At 45.4% G+C, this 26,787-nt stretch overlaps 1 protein-coding gene across 1 annotated transcript in view; it reads left to right on the top strand.

Annotated features, from left to right (window-relative positions):
• Positions 1–16,166, top strand: part of OSBP (oxysterol binding protein) — a 34,276-nt gene extending 18,110 nt beyond the window's left edge. Inside the window, exons 8-14 of the mRNA XM_081239762.1 lie at positions 2,472–2,717; positions 3,000–3,120; positions 10,180–10,283; positions 11,664–11,759; positions 12,510–12,691; positions 13,468–13,688; positions 13,795–16,166. Of these exons, the coding sequence (XP_081095888.1) occupies positions 2,472–2,717; positions 3,000–3,120; positions 10,180–10,283; positions 11,664–11,759; positions 12,510–12,691; positions 13,468–13,688; positions 13,795–13,937 (1,113 nt within the window). The 3' untranslated portion in view covers positions 13,938–16,166. The remainder of the gene's footprint in view (positions 1–2,471; positions 2,718–2,999; positions 3,121–10,179; positions 10,284–11,663; positions 11,760–12,509; positions 12,692–13,467; positions 13,689–13,794) is intronic.
• The last annotated feature ends 10,621 nt before the right edge of the window (positions 16,167–26,787 follow it).

Here is a 26,787-nt window from a genome sequence, read left to right as displayed (position 1 = left end):
TTTCTCAGGCTTCTGTGTCTGCTGGCTCTGGCTGGGCTCCACCAGTGCAAGGCACCAGGAGGAGTTTGGAGCGGGAGGAAGGGAGAAACCCCAGGGTACTCCCGCCCTGGCTACATTCTCTCGGGCAGTGCTCTGGCAGCAGCTGTGTGGCTCTAGTTTCCACTGGACAGGCCCCCCTGAGGCTTCAGCTTCTGTGCACGCCTCCGGCCTCTGCGCTGCGGTGATACCACCGCTGCTCTTTGTTCCTCCTGCCTGTCAGCAGTTACGGCTTCCTGCCGCTCCTGACCTCCAGGCTGTCATGTTATGCTGCCCAGCTCTCCATCAGCCATATAACTAACGCCCTGTTTCTTTCCACTGTAATTTCTCAGATTTGTTTGTTTCCCTGTTAGCCCTCTGAGGGATAAAATGACCAGTATAAAAAGCTTGGCACTTTCAGAGAAACTGTGGTTCCTGGAACAGCTGCTGGGGGGCAGGGCTGTGTGTGTGTGATACGCGGTGATGGGCTAAGTAAGGATATACTGATTCTAGGCCCAGGTGGTGCTCATCTGTCCTGTAGCCACCAGCGGAGCACATCACCTGTCCCGTTTTCCTTGAAATGTATGGAAATGTTAACTGCATGTTGCCTGCAGTTCTGCCACGGAGAGATTTTGTTGGCAAAGTTAATAAGTACCATCTTTTAAAAAGACACTTGAGGGGCTTCCCTGGTGGCGCAGTGGTAGAGAGTCCGCCTGCCGATGCAGGGGACACGGGTTCGTACCCCGGTAAGGGAAGATCCCACATGCTGTGGAGCGGCTGGGCCCGTGAGCCATGGCCACTGAGCCTGCGCGTCCGGAGCCTGTGCTCCGCAACGGGAGAGGCCACAACAGTGAGAGGCCCAATTAGCTAAAAAAAAATAAAAAGACACTTGAGGATTTGAGTTCTGTCCAGCTGTTTCCCCTCGGTGTGCATTTTTCTTATCATAGTGCTGTTCTCTGTGTGGACAGCATGGCTTTGGAGTGTGGTACACTGGTTTTAGTTGAGGCAGGGTAGATCCTACTTCCCCGTTGGGAAATTTTCACAGAGAAATGCTTAGTATATTTCTCAGAAAAAGCAGGCTCTAGTATATTATTATTTTTTTAATGTATAAATGCATAGAAACAAATATGAAACTATTAATAGTGGTTATCTTTGGGTGATGGTATTTCAAGTAGATGTTTTCCTTTATACTTTGTTTCCAAAGTTTGTTATAGTGGAAATTACAAGATGTTTCATAATTGGGAGGACAGTAAGCATTAAGGTAGTATGTGACTCAGATTGGGGGTAGGAGGTTGGATAAAAATGCAGAAAAAGAAAAAGAGGTAGGACTGTAGGAAAGAAAAGTGTTGTTTTTGTTTGTTTTATTAACTGAAATTTTGCTTTAGGTCAGCTCCATTCAATACAAAGGACATTTTTTTCTTCCTTCCTCTCTTCTTTGGACTCAACTCAGGCTACTGATATTCAGGCTTATTTAGCTGTATTGCTGGTTAAATAAGCTTTATGGACTAGCCTGGGAACCTAATCTCTTTTTATAGTAATTTTTTAAAGTAGTAAAGTCATCATAAATTCCAGACAGTCAACTTGGAAGCTAATTCTTTGCGGGATGAGGGGACAATGTCTCTTTTGTTCACTTCTCTATACCCGCTGAGTTGTATAGGGTCTGGCACCCATGAGGGCTCAATAAATATTTGTGGCATGAATGGACATCTTCTGCCCGACAGAGGTCCACAGACACACACTTGCTTCATCCTGTGGCTGAGTGCCCTAAGTTGGCTCTAAAACTTGAAAGGTAGAAGCACTCAGAGCCCTCTCTTAGCCCCCAGCATGCATACTCCAGGTGCAGAAACACAACTGTCCAGCCTCAGAGAAGAAAGCAGAATCCTGGCCTGATGTAGAACTGAACTGAGACTCAGTGATGGTCTAGTCTGGGAGTGGAAGCTAACGACTGTAATGTTTTTTCCACTAGTCAGGACACAACTGCACTTAGAATTTACTACCCTTTCTTTCCTCCCTCACAAGTTTTAAATACCGAACTTCTTCTCTGTGTATACTTGTGCTGAAGTCCATTTCCCCTTTTATTCATTCATTCAATACCTATTTGATGACAGTTTCTCATGGGCCAGGCATCAGTGGCTCCTGGATATGCAGTGGTAAGCAGAAGAGGCACGGTTCCCATCTCACAGTGCTTCCAGCTAGTGAAATAAATGAAAATGGAGATTTCCACCACTCACTGACATGAACAGTTGACCAAGGAGAATGGGCTGCTTTCAGGCTAGATCTTTGGAGTTGCTCCACTGAGCAAAGGCCTCTTCTTTTCCCAGTGATTTGTTTTATCATCTTGACATCTCGATATGTGTCTCCCTCCGACTGCAAAAAGGAAAAAAAAAAAAGAAAGAAGGAAATTGTCTCATTTGGATGTGTGGACAAAGTTTTTATATCTGCTCTTTTCCTGACAGGTAAACTTTAATGAGCCCTTATCCATGCTTCAGCGCCTCACTGAAGATCTGGAATACCATGAGCTGTTAGACCGAGCTGCAAAGTGTGAGAACTCTCTAGAACAGCTCTGTTATGTTGCAGCTTTCACCGTGTCCTCCTACTCCACTACTGTCTTCCGTACCAGCAAGCCATTCAACCCACTTCTTGGGGAGACCTTTGAGCTAGACCGATTAGAGGAGAATGGGTACCGATCCCTCTGTGAGCAGGTAAAGGAGCCTCAGGACTGTGACATGTTTCCTTTTTGAAGAAAGGGATGATTTTTTTTGGTTGATAACCCTGGGTGTTAACGTTTGCAGAAATTCCAGACCCCGTCATCCCAAACTGCCTTCTTTTCCTTCAGGACTTCAACACTGGAGGCCCTGGTATTCATCTACCGCTATGGGTGTAAAAATGTCAAGTGTGAATTTGGGGTGTTTATCACCAGTTAATAGGCAGTATCTTTTTTTTCTCCTTTCTTCCTTTTAATTTGAACCACTGATTTCTTCAAGGTGAGTCATCATCCCCCTGCGGCTGCACACCACGCTGAGTCCAAAAATGGCTGGACGTTGCGTCAGGAAATCAAAATCACCAGCAAGTTTCGAGGCAAATACCTCTCCATTATGCCCCTTGGTAAGGCCACCATCTTTGTAAGAATTTGTGCTCCAGGAAGGAAAGCTCTTCTGGCAGGATGGAGGAGGTTACTGGTTCAGTAGTCAGGAACCTGGAGGTCTGATTCAGGCACTGAACCTTACGAGCTAGCTTTGTGCAGGTCATTTAACTTCTCAGCTGCTGGGTTGCGGGTTGTGGGGAGGTGAGACTTTAAGGACCCATCCGGTCATAAGTTCTTTGTCTTCTTAGCTCTGTTTAATGCATCTTCAAGTACTATTTTAGAATACACATTTTAGCATGCATTTTAAAAATTCTTTTAGTTGGTGGTGTTTACCCCATTACCCTAGCAATCAGATTCTCTCTATAGATCAGAACTCCTGTGACTGCAAGGTTAGGTTTCCTGGGTAGCCCCTCCTCCTCCTCCTCTCCTTTCTCCCCTCTCTCTTCCTCCACCGGAGGGGTTAGGTATCATTTATGTAACAGCTGAACTCCAGGTAAAATGAAACTTTATTTTAAAAGATCTTATTGGATTACAAGTTAATTTTGCACCAAGATCAAAAAGATCAGGCCTGGGAATAGGAATCCTAGTATGCAGTGTTTGTGTGTCTGTACTTTAGGGGAAATGAGATTATTCAGAAAGGGTGGTAGATTCTTGATGCTCTTTTGAACTAGAGCCAGCCACATTTGGCCATGTGTGTACTGAAGAGTGAATGTTGGTCTGCAGAAAAAGAAACAAAGCAGGTAGAGAGGAAGCAAGTGGCTCCCTAGAGACAGAGCTGATAGTAACTGCCTGAGCTCCCGATGGCTTTTCCATTTCCTGGTTCTGGTCTTTCATGGGGCAGAGCTGCAATGCTGGGTTACTGCAGTACAGTCTTCTGCTTTAATAAATCCCCTTTTCTCTCAGAAACACACAGTGTAGCAGGTACAGTGCAAACTAGAAATTAGCCAGAAAAAAATCCAGGGATGTTCGTAACATATTAAAAGACAAGAAACTGAAATGTTAACTCTGTTGCCTCATGGTTAATATGCAAGAGGCCCTTAGATGAAAAGGAAACTAAGTGATTTTGGTCTTGATCTTTACTGAGAACCTTTGAAAAGGGTTCTAATTGCTTAACTGTCTTTGAAGCTGATAGCTTCCGAAGTGTGTTAGGTTAAGAGTAGTAAACACCTGAGATGTTCACACCTAATCTGCAGAACTAGGATGTCAGTGGTCATTGCAGTATAACTTTCATCCATGCAGAAGAGTTTCAGAGGCCCCCTGAGGATTGCTAAAGGGGTGGGTTATATGTATTGAATTCTAAGGAAGGTTATATACATTTTAAAAACGGCAGTAAACCTAAATTACCAGCGATGTGCTGTACATTTTCTCTGTAATTTGACTAATCTAGAATTCTTTGAGGGGTAAATAACTACAGGAACATGATATGAGTGGTAGATCTAATTTTTTAGAGTTAAACAAATCTTTGGTAGGATTTCATTCCATTGGTTGTTTAAGGATTCATCAGGATATATTATCTTAAGTCACCCCATCTATTAGATACTGAGTATATCTACCACGTACTAGGTATGGTTCTAAGGTGCTCGGGAAATGTAAGTGAACAAAACAAAGGTCCCAGCCTTTGTAGGGAGATTGAACAAGAATTGACATAGTGGGACTTCCCAGGTGGTGCAGTGGTTAAGAAATCCGCCTGCTAATGCAGGGGACATGGGTTTGATCCATTTTCAGTGGTGTTAACTCTCAGAGGGTAAATTATTGAGCCAAGAGATGTCATTGAAGAAAGACAGATGGACAGGGGTGTGAGTGAGTAGGTGGATGGTTTTTTGAGGTGGTGGAAGGTGGTCTGAGTCTTCCAGTAAAATAGACCGAAAAGGTTAGAATTCTTGCAATCTGGAAAAAAGAATGCTTCTAGGAAATACAATTGAAGTTTGCAAAATTATGAAGACTGCGGTAGAGGATACATATGAGTTTGCTCATCCACTCATTTTGGAATCGGGCGGTAGCTTCACGTTTAAAGAGATACATTTAAATAGAGGATTATTTTATCATTTGGAGTTCTCTAACCCAAGAAGAATCACAATTTGATATTATGAATGAAACAGCCACTCAGCCTGTTGATCTCTGTGTCCGTGACACTGCTGGGCTCCATGCACCTTGAATTTGCCCCAGCAGCACTTTAGTCAGAAAGTCCTCCTTATATATTTTATCCATTTTTCCAATTTCTGCTTTTTGATTAGAGTGATTAATCCATTTATATTTATTGTAATTACTGATGAGTTAGGATTTACATCTGCCATTTTGGTATTTTGTTTCTGTACATCTTATGTCCTTTCTGTTGTTCCTCTCCTCCTCCGTTAGTTCCTTCTTTTGTGTTAAATAGATATTTTTTTAGTGTACCATTTTAATTCCCTTGTTATTTCTTTTACTATATTTTTTAAAGCTACTTTTGTGGTGGTTATCCTAGGTATTAAAATTAACACCTTCTAATAATCTAGTTCAGATTAATACCAGCTGAATTTCAACAGGATATAAAAACTTTGCACTTAAATGGATCTGTTACCTTTTCCCTCCTTTGTGCTTTTACTTTCATACAAACTATTTTTCTACCTTATAATTCCATCAACATTGTTTTATAACTGTTGCTTTATGTAGTTGTCTTTTACACCATATAGGAGAAAAAAGTTATAAGCAAAAAATACATTTATGCTGTCTTTTATATAGTTTAATTGCTGTTACCTTTACTGGTGTCTTAATTTCTTAAGGTAGATTTAAGTTACTACCTAGTATCCTTTCCTTTCAGCCTGAAGGACTTCCTTTAGCATTTCTTGAAGAGCAGATCTGCTAGCTAGGAATTCTTTCAGTTTTTCTTTTTCTGGGAATGTCTTAGTCCTCCTTGTTTATGAAGGATAATTTTGCTGGACATAGAATTCTGGGTTTGATGGTCTTTTTCTTTCAGCATTTTGAATACGTCATCCGACTGCCTTCTGGCCTTCCTGGTTTCTGAGGATCACTTGTGTATGATGCATCACTTCTCTCTTACTGCTTTCAGGATTCTCTGTTTGTCTTTGTCTGTCTAGTTTGATTATGATCGGTTTCAGTGTGGTGCTCTTTGAGTTGATCCTACTTGGAATTCATTGGACTTCTTGGAAGTGGAGATTAGTGTTTTTCTCAAATCTGGGGAATTTTGGGCCATTATTTCTTCAAGTGCTCCAACTGTTATCACCACCTCTGGCAGCTGTTGTGTTAAATAATTGCCACGGATTGTTTTGATAATTGCCCCAGGAAAAAGGCTGAGGTGAGCGGGTGCTGAATCAGATCAAATAAAGATAAGCCCAGCCAGTGGGAGTTTACAGGGAGCCACCAGATAGGTCAGATAATGACAGTACTTTGGAGCTGGGCTTTGGGAGCTTCACACTGTTGTATTCCCTCCAGTGTTTGCTAGCCTGCTTGCTGGTTTTCACGGCTACCATGACTGTGAGGCTACCAGTTTTCAAGGCTACTGCTGAGCTGGGGAGAGAAGGATAGGAATGGGGCAAGTTAAAATGCCACAAAGCTCATTTTGCTTACTGAGATTCAGCCATTTTTCTTGAATAAATGTTTCTTGGAGTATTGTAAGCCTTTGGTTAATTTCCAGAGTTATGAAAAAGTTGATTCTGATCACTTTTGTTAGTGTGTTCTTGTTGATTTTACTGGGGAGCTGTTACATGGAAGTTCTTGCCCTACCATTCTGCAAGTGGCTGTCTTCCCCTTCATACATTTTAAATGGCTCAGTTTTGGGATCTTTAACTTATTGTCTAGTTTTCAACACACAAATAATATATAAACGAAGGTAGTCGTAGGGTGTTCTTTATTTTTGCACCATCCCAGTGAAGGGACACTCTGCAGGACAAGAGGTACATCATCAGGGTGGGATATAGGGTTATGGTATTGGACTGTACACATGTTCTGCTCTTATTTTGAACTTCAGCTCTAGCTGTCACTAGCTCTGTGACCTTGGGAAAATTATTTGACCTCTCTAAGCTCAGAGTCTTCATTTGGTAAAATGTGGTAGGTTGAATAATGCCCGCCTGCCCCCAAATATATCCACATCCTAATCTCTGGGACCTATGAATTTATCACTTTACACAGTGAGAGGAACTTTGGACATGTGGTTAAGGACCTGGAGATGGGGAGATAATCCTGGATTATTCTATGGGCCTAATGTAATCAACAAGGGTATTTAGAAGAGGGAGGCTGGAGGTTCAGAGTCAGTGACAACAGAAGCAAGAGGTTTGAGTGATGCTAGGAAGGGTCCACAAACCAAAGAATGCAGGTGGCTTGTAGTAGCTGGAAAAAGCAAGAAAATGGATTCTCCCCTTGAGCCTTCAGAAGGAACCCACACCTGCTGACACCATGATTTTAGACTTCTGACTTCTAGAACTGTAAGAGAATAAGTTGTGTTATTTTTTAAAATTTATTTATTATTTGTTTGTTTTGGGCTGCATTGGGTCCTCATTGCTGCATGCGGGCTTTCTGTATTTGCGGCGAGTGGGGGCTACTCTTTGTTGCAGTGCGAGGGCTTCTCATTGCGGTGGCTTCTCTTGCTGTGGAGCACGGGCTCTAAGCACACGGGGTTCAGTACCTGTGGCACGTGGGCTCAGTAGTTGTGGCTCATGGGCTCTAGAGCGCAGGCTTAGTAGTTGTGGCGCATGGCCTTAGTTGCTCCACGGCGTGTGGGATCTTCCTGGACCAGGGCTCGAACCCGTGTCCCCTGCATTGGCAGGCGGATTCTTAACCACTGCTCCACCAGGGAAGTCCCAAGTTGTGTTATTTTAAGCTACGAAGTTTGTCATAGCTGGTTTCAGCAGCAGTAGGATACAAATGTAGCCTGCAGCTAAGGTATCAACAAATATTTGAGTGCCCACTTTATACCGGTAACTATTCTAGTTGGGTACATAATGGTGAACAGAAGCTACTTTGCCCTCATTTAGCTTGCATTCTTAAGTAGACACAAAAGTAAATAAAACAAGTACTTTGATTTTATATAGTGGTGGTTCAGTGAAGAAAATAGAGTAAGGGGAGATGGGGTTAATGATGGAGGAAGGAGAGTGTTGTGTGTTCCCTTGTAGTGAGTCAGGAACTTCTCTGAAAAGGTTACGTTTGAGCAGAGACCTGAGAACAAAAAGAAACAAAACCAAAAGATGACTGGCAGAGAGAACCCCAAAGATAAGGGCCCTGGGGATGGAGCAAGCATAGCACGCATGAGAAACAGCAAGGCCACAGCAGCTGGTTCAGAGTGAGGAGGGGGACGCGGTGGATGAGACCAGAGGGTAGGCGGGGGCCTGCTCTTGTAGCATCTTGTACGCCGTGAAAGGAGTTGAGTTTTATTCTAACTACAGTGGGGAGTAATGGAGAGATTTTATGGTGTGGAAAGTTGATATGACATGTTTTAAACAGATCATTTTGACTAGAGACTTGAAGGGGGCCAGAGTGGAAGCCGGGAGGCCGAAAAGAGGTTCAGGCAAGAGCTGCTGGTGGCTTAGACTGCAGTGGTGAAGAACAAGTGATTTAGGCCATAATTCGGCAGAGCAACTGTTTTTGAAGACGGCTGTGAAGAGTAAATGAGTGAGGAGACCCTAGCACAGTGTCTGGTACACAGCAGGTGTTCTCAGCAGAGCTGCCATTGCTTCTGTCACTGTCACTGTCACCATTGTTATCCTCATCAGCATGACTGCTGCTGCAGCCACCAGGGCTACTTTAACCTTTTTGTACAAGAAAGACACGCCTCAGCTACGTTTAGTGTTTGTTTCATTAGTGGTTACAGAGGGAGCTTAGAGTAATACCGTTACTGGAATTAACTGTATTATTTAATGTATATATCTTCTGAAATTTTTTGATTATTTTGAATCTCCACTCAGCTCTGTTGAAGCCACTGATTTGGGCTTGGTCTTCATCTGAGATTATAGGAACAGGAGAAGACCTTACGTAGTGAGTGCTATAAAGGATACAAATCAGGACCAGCCCCATGGAGAGACACACAGCAGAGGGTGTGGGAGGATCCTGGACATGAGTTTCCATGCCCTCTCCCCAGGACATCAGGGCCCAGCACCTTCCTGGCACATTGATGTGTTTAACATCCTAGAAGCTCCACCAGGCTTCCTTGTCCAGAGATTTTATTAGGGTTTCATCGTGTGGGCACCGTTGATCAAATCCTTGGCCACGTGACTGAACTCAAACTCCCGGCCTCCTTCCCTCCCTGGAAGGAAGGAAATATCATTCCCAGGAGGTCAGGAGGCCAGGTCTAGCCCAGATCTGGTGACCCGCAGCCGCTGCTCTCTCATGACGTGGTTGGTCTTTCTGGCCCACCCTCATCCTAAGTCACCTTGTTGGCATAAGCTATCGAGGGGCCCACCTGAGGCACCTCATTGGCATATATCACCAGGACCCTCATGAGTAACAAAGACACTACTGTCGCTTGGGAAATTGCAAGGGTTTAGAGGTTGGACAAAGACCAGACAAATTCTTTATTATACAACACATGCTCACACATCTAATGAGTGGTGCAGCCAGTGCCCCTGCTCTATCCACTACTCCCTTTTTTTTTTTTTACTATTAAGGCCCATAGGTGGACAAGTGGTTTGCTTAAAGTCACACAGCTAGTTACTCACAATAGGGCTTGTCCCCAATACTGACTACCAATATGTGCTCTTTTCCATAATGCCGCTTTATTTTTTCATGTTGGGGCAGATGTGACCTGTTCCTGTAAATTTTGCAGCTAGTATGGCAGGTGCAGTTAGTGAAAAGATTGGGGTTTTTGCTTTCATTTTTATTTCTACATTTGCAGAATATTACTTCCCAGCTAAGCTGTATCAGCTGTCAATGTTTGTCCTCATTAGTTATATTTTATTCATAAATTTTAAAATCACGATGAAAAATTCAGTCAGTGCTTCCAACATTTATAAAGGTTATAAGTCCTTTTTGACTTATTGTTTTCTTTTTAAAAGTAAGAAATATTGATAAAATCAATCCATCATTATTTCTAGCCAGCACGGTGCTATTTTTCTAATATTTGGCTTCATTTGTGTGCCACTCTCTGCTTCTAGGTAGCATCCACTGTATCTTCCACGGAACTGGGCACCACTACACTTGGAAGAAAGTCACCACAACAGTGCACAACATTATCGTGGGCAAATTATGGATCGATCAGGTGAGTAAAGGTACTCAACATGCTTCTGAAGTTCAGAAGAATACCTCCCTACGTCCATCTTTGTAGTATTTAGGACATGTGAACTGGCCCCAGACTGCTGTTACTGGTTTATCAGTTTTGCCTAAGGAACTTCTCTCAGGCAGTAATCCCACCCCCAAACTCCCCGAGTTTCTATACCACAAACTATTACCTATAAATGACCAAGTTACAACATTCATTCAGGGGCTACTCTCCTAGGGCTGGGTTAGGTACTATGAAGAATACAAGAAAATAATAAACATGGCTGCCATCCTTCATCCTTTCATTATTCATCAAACACTTGTTGCCGGGCTGAGTGCTAGGTCTTGGGAATACAAAGTCATATGAGGCATTGTCCTGCCAAGAGTTATTTTATCACTGGAGATATATGACAGACGTGTGTAGGATGAAAAGTATTTGCCAAGATAGACTAGTGTAAGAGCTGTACTAAAATACTATCTAGGGGCTTCCCTGGTGGCACAGTGGTTAAGAATCCACCTGCCGATGCAGGGGACACGGGTTCGAGCCCTGGTCCAGGAAGATCCCACGTGCCGCAGATTAGCTAAGCCCGTGCGCCATAACTACTGAGCCTAGAGCCCTCGAGCCACAACTACTGAGCCCGTGTGCCACAATTACCGAAGCCCGTGTGCCTAGAGCCCGTGCTCTGCAACAAGAGATGCCACCGCAATGAGAAGCCCGCTCACCACAACGAAGAGTAGCCCCCGCTCGCCGCAACTAGAAAAAGCCCGCATTTAGCAACGAAGACCCAAGGCAGCCATAAATAAACAAACAAACAAACTGCCAAACTGTCTAATTCATTGTCAATTTGCTCTTAAGACAATGGTTGCAGTAAATTCAGAAAAATGAGGGACTACTGTGTGAGCAGTCAGGAGAGGCTTCACGGTAGATGTGGGAATGAAGCTGAGTCTTAAAGAGCTTTTTGGGATTTGCAAGATAGAAAGGAGGAGAAAATGCAATGAATAAAGTGTAGAAAGGCCCACCATATGTAGGCTTGAAACCGTGAGTAGAATACTTTAAGCACAGAGTTCATGAAGGGTACGCGTGGAGGATTGGTTTGGGAAGGTAAATTATGTGAATATCAATGTGTGTGCTGAAGGTCGAATTATGCCACTAAACACGTGAGACAGTTTTTTTAAAAAAGGTCATTTGGCCTTGATTCCAACCTGGCATACCAAGATTACAAAGGGATTCCACAGCATCTCAGGGTTGGCTAAGACCTGAACCTTAAGTACAGGAAAGCTAGAATGTAAGATTGAAAAGAATTATGAGGCATGGGGCTTAGCATATATTCAAGTCATCCAGTCTTAATAAAACCAATCCATGATTCTTTTCTTTTTATAGTCTGGTGAAATTGATATTGTGAATCACAAGACAGGAGACAAGTGCAATCTTAAATTTGTTCCTTATAGCTACTTCTCTCGGGATGTAGCAAGAAAGGTAAGAGAAGTTGAAATTAAAATGTTTTTCACTTAGTGTGTATCCCATAGAAAGTCTGCTCCTTTGGAACTGGTGTAGGTGGATGGATTGTGTGTGTTCAAAAAAAAGGAGAGGTAAAGGAGAAAGTCAGCAAAAGACAACAAGTTAGAGGGTAAAAGTCAAGAGCAATGAGGGATTGGCATTTCCTGGCGGTCCAGTGGTTAGGGTGCTTTCACTGCCGTGGGCCCGGGTTCTATCCCTTTTCGAGGAACTAAGATTCTGCAAGCTGTGCAGGCATGGCCAGAAAAAAAAAGAGCAATGAGACTTGAAAATGGGAAACACCAAGGAAGGACGAAGGAAAGGGTTACCGGAAGAAGGCATGGGTACTTTGAAGTCTGAGTGAGAGTTCTGGTCCCACCGCAGTGGAATTGTGCCTTGAGTTTTGATGAGAGAGTGAAGAAGTGTGTTTGTGGCTCTCTCTGATTTCTGGAGAGAAGAATATAACATAGTTCTGCGTACAGTCAGATCCTTTTCCTACATACATCATTACATCAAAAATCTGCACAACAAAATGGTAATGAGTCCTCCAACTCATGAATCAGTTATTTTAAGCAGCTCAAGGAAACATAACAAAATAATTTGAATGGCTCCATGGAGTTTGTCCTAACAGGATTTAACCAGTATTTACCCTAGGGCTTCGGTTTCCAGAGTAGTCAGGTAAGCTAACACAGCGAATGCCGTACTCCAGAGCCCTGCTCTCCCTCTTTGTAGGTGACAGGGGGAGTGACAGATCCATCAGGAAAAGTTCACTTTGCCCTTCTGGGGACGTGGGATGAGAAAATGGAGTGTTTCAAAGTACAGCCAGTCATCGGGGAAAATGGGGGTGATGCTCGGCAGCGAGGCCACGAAGCAGAGGAAAGCAGGGTCATGCTGTGGAAGCGGAATCCTTTACCGTGAGTATCAGTGTGGGTCCCGCCCGGGTCCTGCTCTGACCTCAGCCGTGGAGCAGTGTTGTGGCATTTCTGCCTTCCTTCCTGCTTAATTCTGTGAGGGACTGAGCGCGGGACATCGGAATCTGGAGAGATGACCAGAAGGTTGTCCCTGTGTGGTTGGGTTGTAGCATGCCTTGTCCCAGGACAGTTCAAACAACTCAAACCACGTCTGCCAAAAACATTTGGTGTTTCCGAAAGGTCCTTTGAATTGTGATTCAGAAGGATGTTTTTCTATAATTCAGAGTAAAACTATTCAGAAGTGGCTAGAGGAGAAAGATGCCTACCACCTGTGGCCCAAAGGCCTAGCAGCAGTATAAAGGTCCCTGAGATAATGTGCAGGACTTTGGAAATAAATTAAGATGGAGGCCATTTGTCTCCTGTCATTATTTAATATGTTCAGTCCTCAGTAATAGCCAAGATTATCCCAGAAAGAGGTTAAAAAGAAAGCAAAGGAAACAGGAAGAAAGAAGTTTTATTTAGTAGAATGCTTCATCCTTCCTAATTTCACCTGAGCATAGCACAGGCCCAGAAAACTATCCAGTTGAGTGATCCTGGGGAGGGGATGGGGAATGGTCCGGTCGGGTCTCTTAATTAGGTGAACCTGATGTGGTCCTAGAGTCTTTCCATCTGTAGAACAGCCTGGGTGACGTAGCCCCTGTAGTGAGCTTAGTTGGTGCTCTTTAACAAGGGTCTCAGCTCTGGCATTACCCTTCCTCTTTCTCACCCTTTACTTTTAGGAAGAATGCAGAAAACATGTACTACTTCTCAGAGCTGGCTCTAACTCTCAATGCCTGGGAAGCTGGCACTGCCCCCACGGACAGCCGATTACGGCCCGACCAGAGACTGATGGAGAATGGGCGCTGGGATGAAGCAAATGCTGAGAAGCAGCGCCTGGAGGAAAAACAGAGACTTTCCAGAAAGAAGAGAGAAGCCGAAGCTATGAAGGCCACGGAGGATGGTAGTGGACGTCCGCCTTCTACTCTGTTTCCCAATCCCGATGCGTGGCAAGTGCCCATGTGTTTTCGGCTCTAATTCTGTTTTTCTTTACCCTCTTTCCCTTTTAGGCACGCCCTACGATCCCTACAAGGCACTGTGGTTTGAGCGGAAGAAGGACCCCGTTACCAAGGAGTTAACCCATATTTATAGGGGAGGATACTGGGAGTCTAAAGAGAAACAGGACTGGAGCTCGTGCCCGGACATTTTCTGAACCGGCCGTGACAAAAGGAGGAGGATCCAAAGGAGAAGAGGACAGAGGATGCGCGGGGAAGCTGGCGGCTGTGACGCTCTTATGGAGAGCTTTCCTCACGTTTGTCTGTCTTAACCAATCATTTTTTCCAAATCAATCACCAGAAGCAGACACCGTTGGTGGTGATTGGCTGGTTGCCTTAGCTGATTGAAACTGAAATCGACTTTCTGGATACTGTGTGTGTGTGAGGGAGAGGCGGCGTGGCTGAGTGTAGTGTCACCCCACTTCTGCAGAGTCACGTGCTCTCGACTCTTTCCTCTCCCTCTGCCCCGGCTTGAGATGCTGTCCCTCACCCACCCTCCCCTTACAGAGCCTGCCCAGCCAAGACCTGCGGAAGAGGATGACGCGGGGGCGTTCCGGTGCTGTTCAGGGCGAGAGCTGATTTTAGAGGTTCCCTTTAAAAAGAAACACGTAAGACTTAACCAACAGAGGCATCATGAATGCTCGTGGTGGAGCTTAGGCGTGACGTTGTGAAGTGTTCACAAATGGGGTCAATTTAACGGGGTGTCTGTGCGGAGAAAACCGTGGCACTGGAACACTTGCGAGAGGGACTGTTTTGCAAGGCCGGGGCGTTCAGAGTTAAATTCTTGGAAGTTTCGATCTTCACTCGCGTAAAACACCCTGCTGCTGTTCTCCATCTTCTTTGACAGCAACCGGGGCCACTTGGGTGGTCGGTAGGAGGGTTGCCTTATCCTCACAAAGGGGTTTTACGGACTTGCTCAGGCGGAGAACTTCTGAGAACACGAGGCAGGATGGAAGAAGACTGCTGGCCACTCTTGCTCTCCCCGTTCCTCCTCTCGCCCGTCCTTCATTGCCTCTCCTCTCTTCTCCCTCGCGCAATACTGACTCGGGTTTGTGCCCTGTGGAGCAAAGCATTACCTGTCCCGTTCTGATATACTTCAGAATCTGAGAGAAGGAGTTTATCTGGAATAAGTTTTCACTATCTCTCAAGCCCCATGGACTGGAGCCACCTCTGGAATAATGCATTAAGTATCTGTATAGTATATATATGTAGAGAAAAATCTAATTCTTTTTTGGTTTGATTTTCCTTCTTCCCATTAAGAATCTTGATTTTTGGTATCACTTGTCTCCCTGGGACTCTCTCTTGGACACACTGATGTGGATTGGAGCCCCCTCTGCTTTCCCGCTTTCAGGGGCAGACAGATTCCAAACCTGAGCAGGATCCCACCCAGCCGTTACTGAGCAGGGACTTTGTCCATGGTTTGTATCATGAGGTTCCCACTGCTGTCTAAACTCTGCTCTTCTAATTACCTGACTCTTGAAAATGAAATCCTAACCTCTTTCCTACCTTTTTTCCTTCTCTTACTAGGAAGAGTATGGGTAGAAAGTCAGGAGGGTAATTTCCAGTTTCAGCCTGCCTCTGTCCAAATCTCAGCACACAGAGCTGATCCCCAAAAGAGCCTTCTTCTTCCTAGGAATCGGGGCTAAAAGCCCCGTCACGTGGGGTGGGTAAGAGAACTGCTCCTGCTGGGCCCTGGTTTCCTTCATTTTTTTGTTCTGTATTTGTTTAAGTTGTCTTGTTCAGAAATCTAACCCCCCTGTGCCACCCACCATTGGTTGAGGATCACAAATCGAGGTGCCTTCCTTGTATGCTTTTTTGTTAGTGTTTTTTGTTTCTGTTCCTTAACTGCCGAGCCTCAGCCAGGGTGAGTCCTAGGGGGGAGAATCATTCCAGAGGAAGCCATCCCAGCAGGGAAATTGGATTTATACTGGGTAAATAGCACTCTTATTCCTTCCCCGCCATCCCTTCCTTCCTAGCTGTGATGAACTTGAGAGAGGGACACCTCCTGGGGAAGTTCCTCCTATGAACTCGATTCCCAGCATAAGCAAGGGATTATTCCAGGGCTGCTTCTTTCAAGGAGGCCCGTAAAAGCGTTGATGTAACTGGGGTGGGGGGGGGGGCGGAGCTTTAGACAGCGGGAACTTCCCAAACAGGTGGAACTTCCCTGCTCTGTCTCCCGCCCCCGCCTCCCCATTCTTCCTCCACCATCTGCACTACGTTTCCAGCCTGATCCCCAGTGAGGTTCCTGCTAATGGAAGAGGCTTCGAGTCCTTCAGGTGAAATAAAGTCACATGAAAACAAAACAAAACTATATATATTTTCGGTTTTTTTGCCTTATTGTTTTTTTTCCAAGAAAACTACTAAATTAAATAATTTTTAAAAAGTCATATTGTTTGTCTGATTCACTTCTACTTAAGGAGGAGACAGTGGGAAGAGGTGGAGAAGTAGGCCCCTCGGTGATTTGTTCTTGGCAGTCTGGGAACTTGACTTTCATGGGAGATGGAAAGAAAAACTGGGCGCGGATTTCCAGATGTTTCGACTGTTCAGCAACATTCCGGAGGACCTAGTGACCACATGAGTAGTTTTAACAGCCCCTGATGCTTCAGTGCCATGTCACTGTCAGGGTCCCACCTTGCCATAGGGGAATGGTTTCTAGTGTTTTTGATACTGGGCCTGTTTCACCTCAAAAAATAAAAGTTTTCTTCAGTTTAATTTCTCTTGCCCATTTAGATTTTCAGGATCTTAGTTAGCTGTTCCGTGTAAGGATTCAAATTCTCTATTTTGAAACATAAGCAACTGAGTATTGATTTGAAGACCTTGGAGAGAAGTAAAGGACAGTGAAAATGCTTGTTCAGTTCTCTGCACAGTTCAGGGAGGGGAGAAGGTGGGCAGAGTGATCGAAGGGGCATGGAGAAGCCTCCGATGAGGGTGAGCGCCAATTCCTGCCCGGAGGGGGGGCCCGCACGTCACTGAGCATCTGCTTCTGCGTCCAGAGTGCTGAGACTGGAGCTCTCAGCATTGCCAGGCTCCCACTTAGACAATTTCAAGAAGTATATTTTACAATTGTCATGTTGAATATGAGGAAAGGCGCTCAAAAAATAAACTAAATAAATTTACTCAAGGTCACATAGCTGATTGATTAGTCATAGTACTGGAATTCAAAGCTGGGTTGGTTTAACCCCAGAGTTTGTGACCTTTACAAACTTGCGCTCTGTGAGAAACTGGGTTGGAAGGCGGCTGGTAGTTAAGTCATTTCCTCCTGGATTATACATCGTGCAGAAATGCATATCTCTGTTTCCAGAAGCTTCTTAATGTGGATAATACAATTTTGGGCGTCCCACGTGAAGGAAGGCGCATTGAAGCATTCTTTTTTTTTTTTTGGCCATGCTATGTGGCATGCGGGAACTTAGTTCCCCGACCAGGGATTGAACCCACGCCCCCTGCACTGGAAGCATGAAGTCTTAACCACTGGACCGCCAGGGATGTCCCGGAAGGAGCATTCTTGAAGTTCAGCCTCCTGGCTCCTTGGTTTCTCGAGGCTCTCATGCTCACAAAATCAGCTATGTTGTCAGGGGTCGTCTTTTCTAGCCTGGTTCTTGGGAAGGCCACTTAGCCTTGATGTTAAGTATCGGCAACGTTTTTTTTCTGGCAAGCTAAAAACCATGGTAGTCGACTCTTGACGCTTGTGAGAGCTGCATCCTGCAATTTTGAATACCGTATGGTATGTAATTTCCTCCAATAGGGTCAGTCCAATGTACCTGAAACATTTGAATAATCCCTCCTTTAGTCCTTTAATGGGCTACTGTGACATGATGGGTTGGGATGTGGATCCCGAGGAGTGTGGCTTACTCATGATTCAAAATTACACCTGTCAGGGACCTCTGAAGTCCCACAAAAACGTTAAACCTATAAATTTCAAAGGTCTGCTCTACTTTCTGCAAGATAAGTGAAAATCAACCCAGAGTATAGTCCTAAAAGGAAGTGTAGAAAAATCTTTAAAATTTATTCAGTATAAGGTATATACCTTGTGAAACCCTAAGATTATCAAAATTTAGAGCTTGCTTCTAAAAGTTTATAAAGCTTTTGACCGGTACTGTGCCCTGCCCTGTGGGAAGCATCTCTCAAGCCTTCCCTGGCTTTCCCTTCTGAAGCTCATAAAATAATCTGTGGTTATGTTCTCCTTAGTCTTTCCTCCCTACTGTCTTTTCAAGTAGAGCGCTCCTTTTGGGGTTCACAATGATCCCCCAGGGGAAGGAAGCAAGCTGGTCAGATGAGGCATCTTTAAGAGCAAGAACTAAAGAGCTCAGAATCTTCTGTACGTAGCCTTGCAGAGGTCACACCTGAGTTTGACCAGGTGATTTAAGAAGTTAGTAAAGAACCAGTTGGCCCTGAGATAGGTATGGCTAGGAATGTCTCCATTCGTTCATTCATTCATTCAACATTGACTCCCAGCTTGGTAAATAACATTAGCGATACAAATGGCAAGAAAGAGCTCAGATAAACGGGCAATTACAATCTAGTTTGATAAATGGCATGAAAGCACTGTAGAGGGGCAACAAGCCTATAGAGAGTGGGGAGGGAGGGGATAAAGACATGTCAGGGAAGCCTTCTATTCAGTACAACTAGGAGAATGTATCTGAGTTGAGAGTTGCAGGTTTAATAGGGGTTAGGGGAAGGGCACCGTATAAGATGCTGCATGGATAAAGATGGAGAGCAAAGTCGAGGAAAGCATCCTGCTTTTGGATGGCTGCATGAATGGCTGGAGTTTAAGGTCAAGGAGAGGGCACTGATACAGTGATGGAGAGAGGTAAGGCCCAAGTCATGGAAGTCTTTCTATACCATATAAAGAATCCTTGGTTTTCGTTTTCAGCAAGGGAGCCAGTGAAAGATTTGTAAGCAGGGTGATGGGTTCCAGTGTGGAAAATGATTGACAGGTAGTCAGATCAATTAAGAGATTGGAGAAGTGAGAATGAAGAGAAGTGCAGGGATTCCAGTGTTGACTGGAATGAACAGCACTTGACTATGATTATTGGTGGAGAGCAGAGGGAGGGAGGGAGGAGCTTGTATTTTTCTGGCTCAGGAAACTTAAAAGGAAGGTGGTAGCAAGCTAAACAAGTCTAGAGGGAAAGATGGGTTCATTCTGGGGCATTCTGAGCTGGAGGAGCCTGTGGAGAGGTTGAGTAAGCGATTTAAAACATAGGTCCAAATGTAATGGCTACATTTTCGTGAGAACTGAGAATGAGATGCTGCGAGAGGCTGCACATTAAAATCACCTGCAAGTTAAAAAAATATATAATCCTGAGCCCCATCTGCAGAGATTCTGATTCAATTAGAGTTAGGGCTAGCGTAATTTTATATATATACATATATAAACGCAAGGGTCACAAAATTATGAAATGGGAGGAGGAGGTGGGATAAATCAGCATATTAGGGGATATTATTAAACCACAGCTCGCTTCTCAGAGTTTGAGAGGTCTGAGCCAATTCCACATTTTGACAATGTCTATATGTTTCAAATTTTTTAAACGCCAAGATGAGATTACAAAAATTGAGGTATACTTTAAATAGTTAGGTTTAGCAAATCAATGCTTTTAACATACGGATACAAGGACTCTATGTATACTTCACGAGCAGGTAACATTGAAAATTGACATTTGAAATCTTTTTTTTTTTTTTTTTTGCGGTATGTGGGCCTCTCACCGTTGTGGCCTCTCCCGTTGCGGAGCGCAGGCTCCGGACGCGCAGGCCCAGTGGCCATGGCCCACGGGCCCAGCCGCTCCGCGGAACGTGGGATACCTCCCAGACCCGGGCACGAACCTGTGTCCCCTACATCGGCAGGCGGACTCTCAACCACTGCGCCACCAGGGAAGTCCGACATTTGAAGTCTTTACAAATGGCCTTCCTGTTTGTCCTCTTGCATACATTTCTTGAGACCACTTTGACAATATCTGAAAAATTCAAAATGTTCATGTCTTTTGGCCTTGCGAAATCTGCCTTCCCACAAGAAAAATAAATACAAAAGGATAGTCATTGCAGTATTGTTTTTAATAATGAAACCTAGGGGAAAAAAGTCAAAATGTCCATTAGGAATTTGATTACATGGATTGTGTTATATCCATACAATCCAATATTGTGCATGGGTTAAAAAAGAATGAAATAGGTCTACATAGCTGACATGAAAAAAAAAATAAGTCCATGATTTATTTTTAAATGAGAAAAGCAAATTGCAGTGTAGTTAAAAAACAGAGAAAAGTAAAATTATTTATCACATCTAGCTTATAAACAGAGGCCTTGCCTCATCACCTCTAATATTTAAGTGCCTACCTCCAGCTGAACCTATATCCGAATCCTTTTTTGCTGCAATGGAACAGATATTATTTCATTATAGATATGAGGAAAACCTCTTCCAAAAAGAGCCGAAATAGCTCAGTTGGGAAACCATTAGACTGAAGATTTAAAGGTCCCTGGTTCGATCCCGGGTTTCGGCAACGGTTCCGTGACTATCCTCTTCTCAGTACCCTGCGTACTCGTCTCCGCCTCTGTAAAGGGGGGAATCTCAGGCTGCCACCCAGGTCTCACTTGCGCATGGATGATAATGTGCTCGGGTGGACGCGGAAGGAGAAGCCGGTTTTCTTTCTTTTCTTTGGGAAGGAGGAAACCGTAAAGGGATTTATGTCTTTGCTTTTAAGCTGCTCTGTGTGGCTGCTCTGTGCGGCCGGCGGGCTCTCTCCCCACACACGGTGCGCCGTTCGCTTTCTAATTCATCCCAGCCCGCCCGCTTTCTTTCCGACCACGTTCCAGGAGCTGCCGGCGTTGGACTCTCTCTCCGCTGGGACGGGCGCGCCGGGGCTCCGCAGGGGGATTTGGCGGTCATGGAGCCACCACGTGCGGGGCGCGGGGTTGCACAGAAAGAAATCCTCGATTTCAGCTTGGGGTTTAACAATAACAAGGACAGCTTTTGCTGATGGTGGCGGCGGCGGGGTGGGGTAGGGTTGGAACTCCTTTCTGGTTTATGTCTACACTAGCGTTACCAAATCAAATACAGGACGCCCAATTAAATTTGAATTTCGGAGAAACAATGACTATTTCTAGTATAAGCCTCCCAAAGATTGGCATGGGACATAATACACATTCGTTATTTTTCTGAAATTCAAATTTAACTGTATTTTTATTCGCTAAATCGCAAACCACTATTGTACATCATATCCCCACACATCTCTGGATGCGCCCCTCCACCCCACACCGCGCCCCCGGAAAGATACTCAGAAACTATAGTCAGGACGAAGTGGATTTCAGAAGAGACTGGGTAATTTCTTATTCTCATCTCTCGGGTTTCAAAATGCATTTGCGTCCATCAGCTGATTTGTTCTCATCCCCACCGGACAAGACCTTGGTGGGGATCACCAGGAAACACCCCAGGAATCAGCCATCTCACCTGGTCCCAGGCTTCCAGAGCTGTCCGCTCTGGCCTGGGATAGGGGTGGAGGAAAGGGAGATTTGGAAGCTGGAATGAATCTTAAAAAAAAAAAAAAAAAAAAAAAAAGTCGTGTTAAGATGATGAGACACTCCATTTAAGGCAGTGCAATGGAACACACGCTCAGGGAATGCTTTCTTTTCTGCCAGCTCCCAGGCTGGGACATGGGGAGAGAGGAATGAGACCTAGTCCTCACATAAAAGGCAACATGGAGAACTATTGCTTTTGGACCTATTATTTGTCCTCCCTTTCTTTTAATCTGTGCCAAGATGCCTGCTGATGAGGGGCTTCAGCCCCCAAAACTTTGCGTTCTTGGGTGGAAGGATGTATTTTGCTTAAGGGACTCTTTGAAAAATTCAGTGATCATCAAAAGGAAGGAAAACAAAATGGTGGATGAATAGATCGGGCAGTTCAAACTTTGCATGATGTATGTCAGCACGTGTGATGGTGAATTTTATGTGTCAATTTGGCTAGCTGTGGTGCCCAAATGCCAGTCTAGGTGGTGCTGTGAAGATATTCTTTAGATGTGATTAACATTTAAATCAGTAGACTCTGAGTAAAGCACATTACCCTCCATAATGTGGGTGTGCCTCGTCCAATCAGGTGAAGGTTTAAGAACAAAGCCTGGGGTTTCCTGATGAAGAAGGAATTCTCCTGAAGACTGTAACACAGAAAGCCTGCCTGAGCCTCCAGCTGGCTGCCCTGCTGAAGCTGGACTCAAGATGCAACATCAACTCTTACCTGAATTTCCAGCTTGTTGGCCAACCCAACAGATTCTAGACTTGACGGGCCCCACAATGCCCTGAGCCAATCAATCAATAAACGAATAAATAAATAAATGAATGAATAAATAAATCTCTATCCACCCAGACAGCATGCTTTAAAACTGTTACACACAGGTAAGAGGGAAGGGTGAGATTTTTATTATTGCTCCCGAGGAAAAAGTGCTCTGAACGAAGGTCAACCACCTCGGGACCATGAAGGTGGGCACCATACTCCTAGGAAATATTGCGCCTTTGCCCTGAAAGGGCAAACCCTTCCCAGTTTCCAGCCTGAGGAACCCCTTTGGGAAGTATTTGGATACAAGCAAGAAGCTCCGAGAAGAAGACAGATGTGTCTGCCTGCATCACCAAGCTCGCAAGCCTGGCATACCCCTACTCACCTTTCAAGGCACAGTTCTAATGTCTTTTTTTCCTGCCAGGTTCTGCTCTACCCACCTTCTATTCATTCCTCGGTGTTACCAAAGTATATATTCCTCTATTAAAGCATTGATTACACGGTCCCAAAGGTCTGTTACCAGCTCTATAGTAGCTCCACAGTGCAGGGGAGGAGACCAGGGATGGTGCGGGTCACCAAGAGCTTCCCCGGTGGGATGGCGGTTAAGCTGAGTCCTCAAAAGTGCTTTGGGGGGACGAGGGGGAAGAAGTGAAAGGGAGGTTGCATTCCAGTTAGAGGGAACACCGTGAGCCAAGGCCCAGAGGATTGAAAGGGTATGGCGGGATCTGTAGTACGAAAATAGTGGCGTGTACGCGCGGGAAGTGGAGGGAGATGGGTTCAGCCTACCCAGAGTGGGGTGAGCGCGCGTGCGCAAAGGCCAGGCCCGTGGGGGCGGGGCGGGCGAGGTTGGCGAGCGGGGCGCGGGCGCGCTCTCAGAGCCCAGGGCGGTGGTGGCTGCCACCACTTCTGGCTGGATCCCAGATCGTCTCTTTCAGCTCATCCGTTTCGTGGGCGCCTAGGATGGGAACAAGGAACTGCAAAGTCGCGCGCTTCTCGGGAGAAGTAGCACCTTGGTACCCTTAACACTGAACTGTGGTCTCCGACACTGTGCGCTTTGGGTTTAGGGCGAGGAATCGCGGAGGGGCGGGGACAGCGAGTAAGCGGCTTCTCCTCCCTCCGCAGGGTTTTGCAGAAATCAGGATTCACTTTTGCCAAGGGGTCTCTATATAAAAGAGGACGTGTTCTGTTTTATTTGAGAAATCTGTATTCGTCCGCCAGAGAACGACTTAATCACCTTCTTTCCATACTCCCCACTTCGCCTGCCCGGCGCCGTGAGATCTCTGGACTGGAATTGGATTGAATCACACACTAAGGAGGAGTACGGAAGCTCACCCGGTATCCCGCCCATTAGCTGCAGCGCAAATGATTACATAGCTTTCACTCCTTGGAGTACACCGCTCTCTCGTGAGCCCGGATAGCTCAGTCGGTAGAGCATCAGACTTTTAATCTGAGGGTCCAGGGTTCAAGTCCCTGTTCGGGCGGATCGGCTTTTTAACAGATATTTTAAAAGTGAGAACAAGCTTTAGGGGCCTCTGATTTTTAGCCGGTTGCCTTTGGAAAAGGGAGTGAAATGTGGAGCGTGTACTCTGCGTTTCCAACCACTTCCCGGGGGTAAAAGCCAGGCAGACACCGCGGGCGTTTGTGCAAAAGCCTCCAGGAGATTTGCAGTGCATCGCTGTAAGGTCTAAATAAGCTGGCTAATTCGGCAGCCGCCGACTGGGCTGCTTGGTCTCAACTACTGCTGCAATTAAAGAAAGGGGAACGAAGCCTTCAGGAAGTCCCGCAGTCGCCGCCTCCCTTCGCTCTCCGTGAGCGAGCCCTGCAGACCCTCTCTCTCGGGTTCCCTCCCTCTGGGTGCCTGAGGATTGTGGGACGGATCCTGCACCCTTCCACTCCACCTTGCTACCCTTCCAGAGAATTTTTTTTGCGCTCTGAAAAGGAAGAGGTGCCATCTAGAAACTGAAGCACCAAGCAGGGCAGCTCCCCTTCTCTACCGAGGTCCAGTCTCTCCGCTAACCCCCAAAGGGTGACGCTGAATCCAGAGAGAAGTTGAGGTTGAGATGGCGGCTTCTGCTGGTGGGAGAAGGAGGGTGCCTGCTGGGAAAGAGTGTGTTTGAGGGGCTGGAATGCGAAGTGTCCTGGAGTTCGAAAAACAAAAATGTTAGCTCCCACTGACTACAAATTAATAAGCATTTGGCTCCTGAGAAGTTTTGAGGAAGTCGGGTTGTGGACACAAGAGCTCAGGCATGGATTCACCAAGACTAAAGTAATCTTCCCTGTGAGGTGAAGGGACCAGTTATATCCTTGCTTACCTGGAGACTGAGCCTTCCTTGCTTCTGCCAGGCAACGGAAGAAAGTCGATCTTGAACTCATTAACAGGAAGGGGATGTGGGCTGATTGAGTCAGCTGCCCTCTTAGAGGGTGATGGACGATGGTACCTAACATACCCAAAGAACGCTGACTGGTGGGGCAGGGCGAAGGCGGACATAGAACTCAAGTGGGAGGCAGGGCCTTCACCCCTTCACCCTCCAAGCTGGATGCCTTACCCTGTGCCTGCACAGACCCACAGTTTTCTTCTCTCCAAAGCACAGCTTCCTCATCAGGAGAAAGGGAATAATAGTAATAGCATCCCACTCATAAACCTGGGCTGATTAAATGAGGTAACAATGCATGCAGTGGTGCTTAGTAGATTCTTTGCCCCAAAGCGAGCATGCAGTGCATTGCAGCTATTATTATTAAAGAGCTTTCAGTCTAGGGAGGGAACAAAAGACACCCTGAAACAGGTAAGAAACCATTTCAAAGACATATGTTCCCAGTACGTGAAGATCATGAACCCGTATTCATGTGACTTGTGTTTGTTGGTATGTGCTGAGACGACAGCAACGGTCACCGACCCAAGGAAGAGTCGGATTCTTTCTGGAAGGAAGTGAATCATGGCGCTCAGGTGGCGTTCCAGGGGAACAAAGTAAGGGAGCTGAGGCAAACACTCGGATTCTGCTTCTTCTTCCTGAGGAAGTCCCCTGGAAAGTGATCAAGTCCATTTCTGGCAACCTTGAGAAGTGGAGCCTCTTTGCTCCGATCATTTCCTGACTGAACAAGAACACACCAGGTGGGGGAAAGGAGAGGACAAGGGGAGGAGAGCGCTGAGACCTCCTGGCTCTTCTTTCCTCCTTCCTGTCCTCAAGTTCACCCCCTCTCCCTTTCACCAAGGGGTGAAAACTGAGCAAAAGCAAAACAAAACAAAACACCAAAAATTAAAAGGAAAAGACAAATCAAAGTCTCTCTCTACCAAGACCTTTCGAGCTTTGGAGCTGAATAGCTCTGCTTCGGTTCTGGATGATTAGAGGGCAAATGAGTTATTTCATTTAAAAATTATCATATTATATCAACCTTAAGGCAGGGGTGGGGGGGTGGGGAGTGAACGGACACCACGTAGAGGACGTGCTGGGCACACAGTAGGCACTTAGTAGGTGGCTGTCTTTCCTCTTATTAGGGTCCTGGGGAGACGTAGAAAAAGCCTTAGGAAGACAATATGTAGCCTGGGACAATTTCCCCACATGACAGAAATTCTTTTTCTCACTCACTGCCCTCGAAATCTCAGAGCTAAAATAAGATGCAATTTGGAAGGTGAAATTGGGAATTGGAAAGGTAGAGATGAAAGAAAGTCTTTCTTAAGTTTTTCAATATTTTTCTTTTAAGTTTCCTTAACAGGGTCGAAACGTCTGCTACGCTCGCCGAAATAGCTCAGTTGGGAGAGCGTTAGACTGAAGATCTAAAGGTCCCTGGTTCGATCCCGGGTTTCGGCAGGGCTTTTGCTGACTCATCATTGGACGGGACTGGAGTCTGGAATACCTTCCTTTTCTTACAGTGTCTCCCCTGAAGGCTCACACCTTCCTCCCCGCTCCCACACACTGCGAGGATCCTAAGAGCTTAAACCTCTTAAAGATATCACAAATCATGGAATGACCTGGACCCAGTCCACTTAGACTATGTGTCAGATGTTTCATAGTGTGATGGCCACCACTTCTGGTCTGCACATAGAAGGTCTTGAGTTTGATGCCAAGTATAGTTACGCTGGGCTTGCAAGTGTTTCTCATTGACGACAGACATGAAGACTTCAAAAACGTTTGTCTATACACGCAAGTCAGGGTCCTATCAGCGTGTTAGAAATTTGGTGAAGAATGGTTCTCGGCTGAAGATGTGATTTATAAGCACGTGTGTTGACCTGAAATATTTCTTGGAACCCCAGTTTTCTCACCGCGCTTTTAATAAACAGTGCGTGAACTATTATCACTTAGTGCCAAAATTTGCACATTTACTGCCAGGAGCATTACCATCCGTGACTCTGACGATGTTTATTGATGTTTTCTATATAAAATAATACATGTTAATTTTAAGGCAAAAATATCTGAAGACAAAGTATCTGTCATACAAGGTTGGAAGAGAAAAGACAGGTTGGAAGAGAAAGTTATCAGTTGTTTTCCTCACCTTTCACTTTTTCTGCAAAATCCACCGTTGGTCTGGCCTGGGTTGTAAACTCCAGGAGGGCTGAATCAAGTGTGTTCTGCATAACCTCACACCTGCTCAGCGAGAGTGGTGTGGACACACACTCAAATTTGTTTTAGGAGTTTAAAATAACCGCCCGCACAGGGACTTGAACCCTGGACCCTCAGATTAAAAGTCTGATGCTCTACCGACTGAGCTACCCGGGCTCTGAAAGGCAGCGTGGCTCCCAGTCTATCCGCAGAAAATAGACC

This window comes from Mesoplodon bidens, assembly GCF_964165515.1.
Source record: "Mesoplodon bidens genome assembly, chromosome: 7".
NCBI classification, from domain to species: Eukaryota; Metazoa; Chordata; class Mammalia; order Artiodactyla; family Ziphiidae; genus Mesoplodon; species Mesoplodon bidens.
This window is presented reverse-complemented; position numbering and strand designations above follow the sequence as displayed.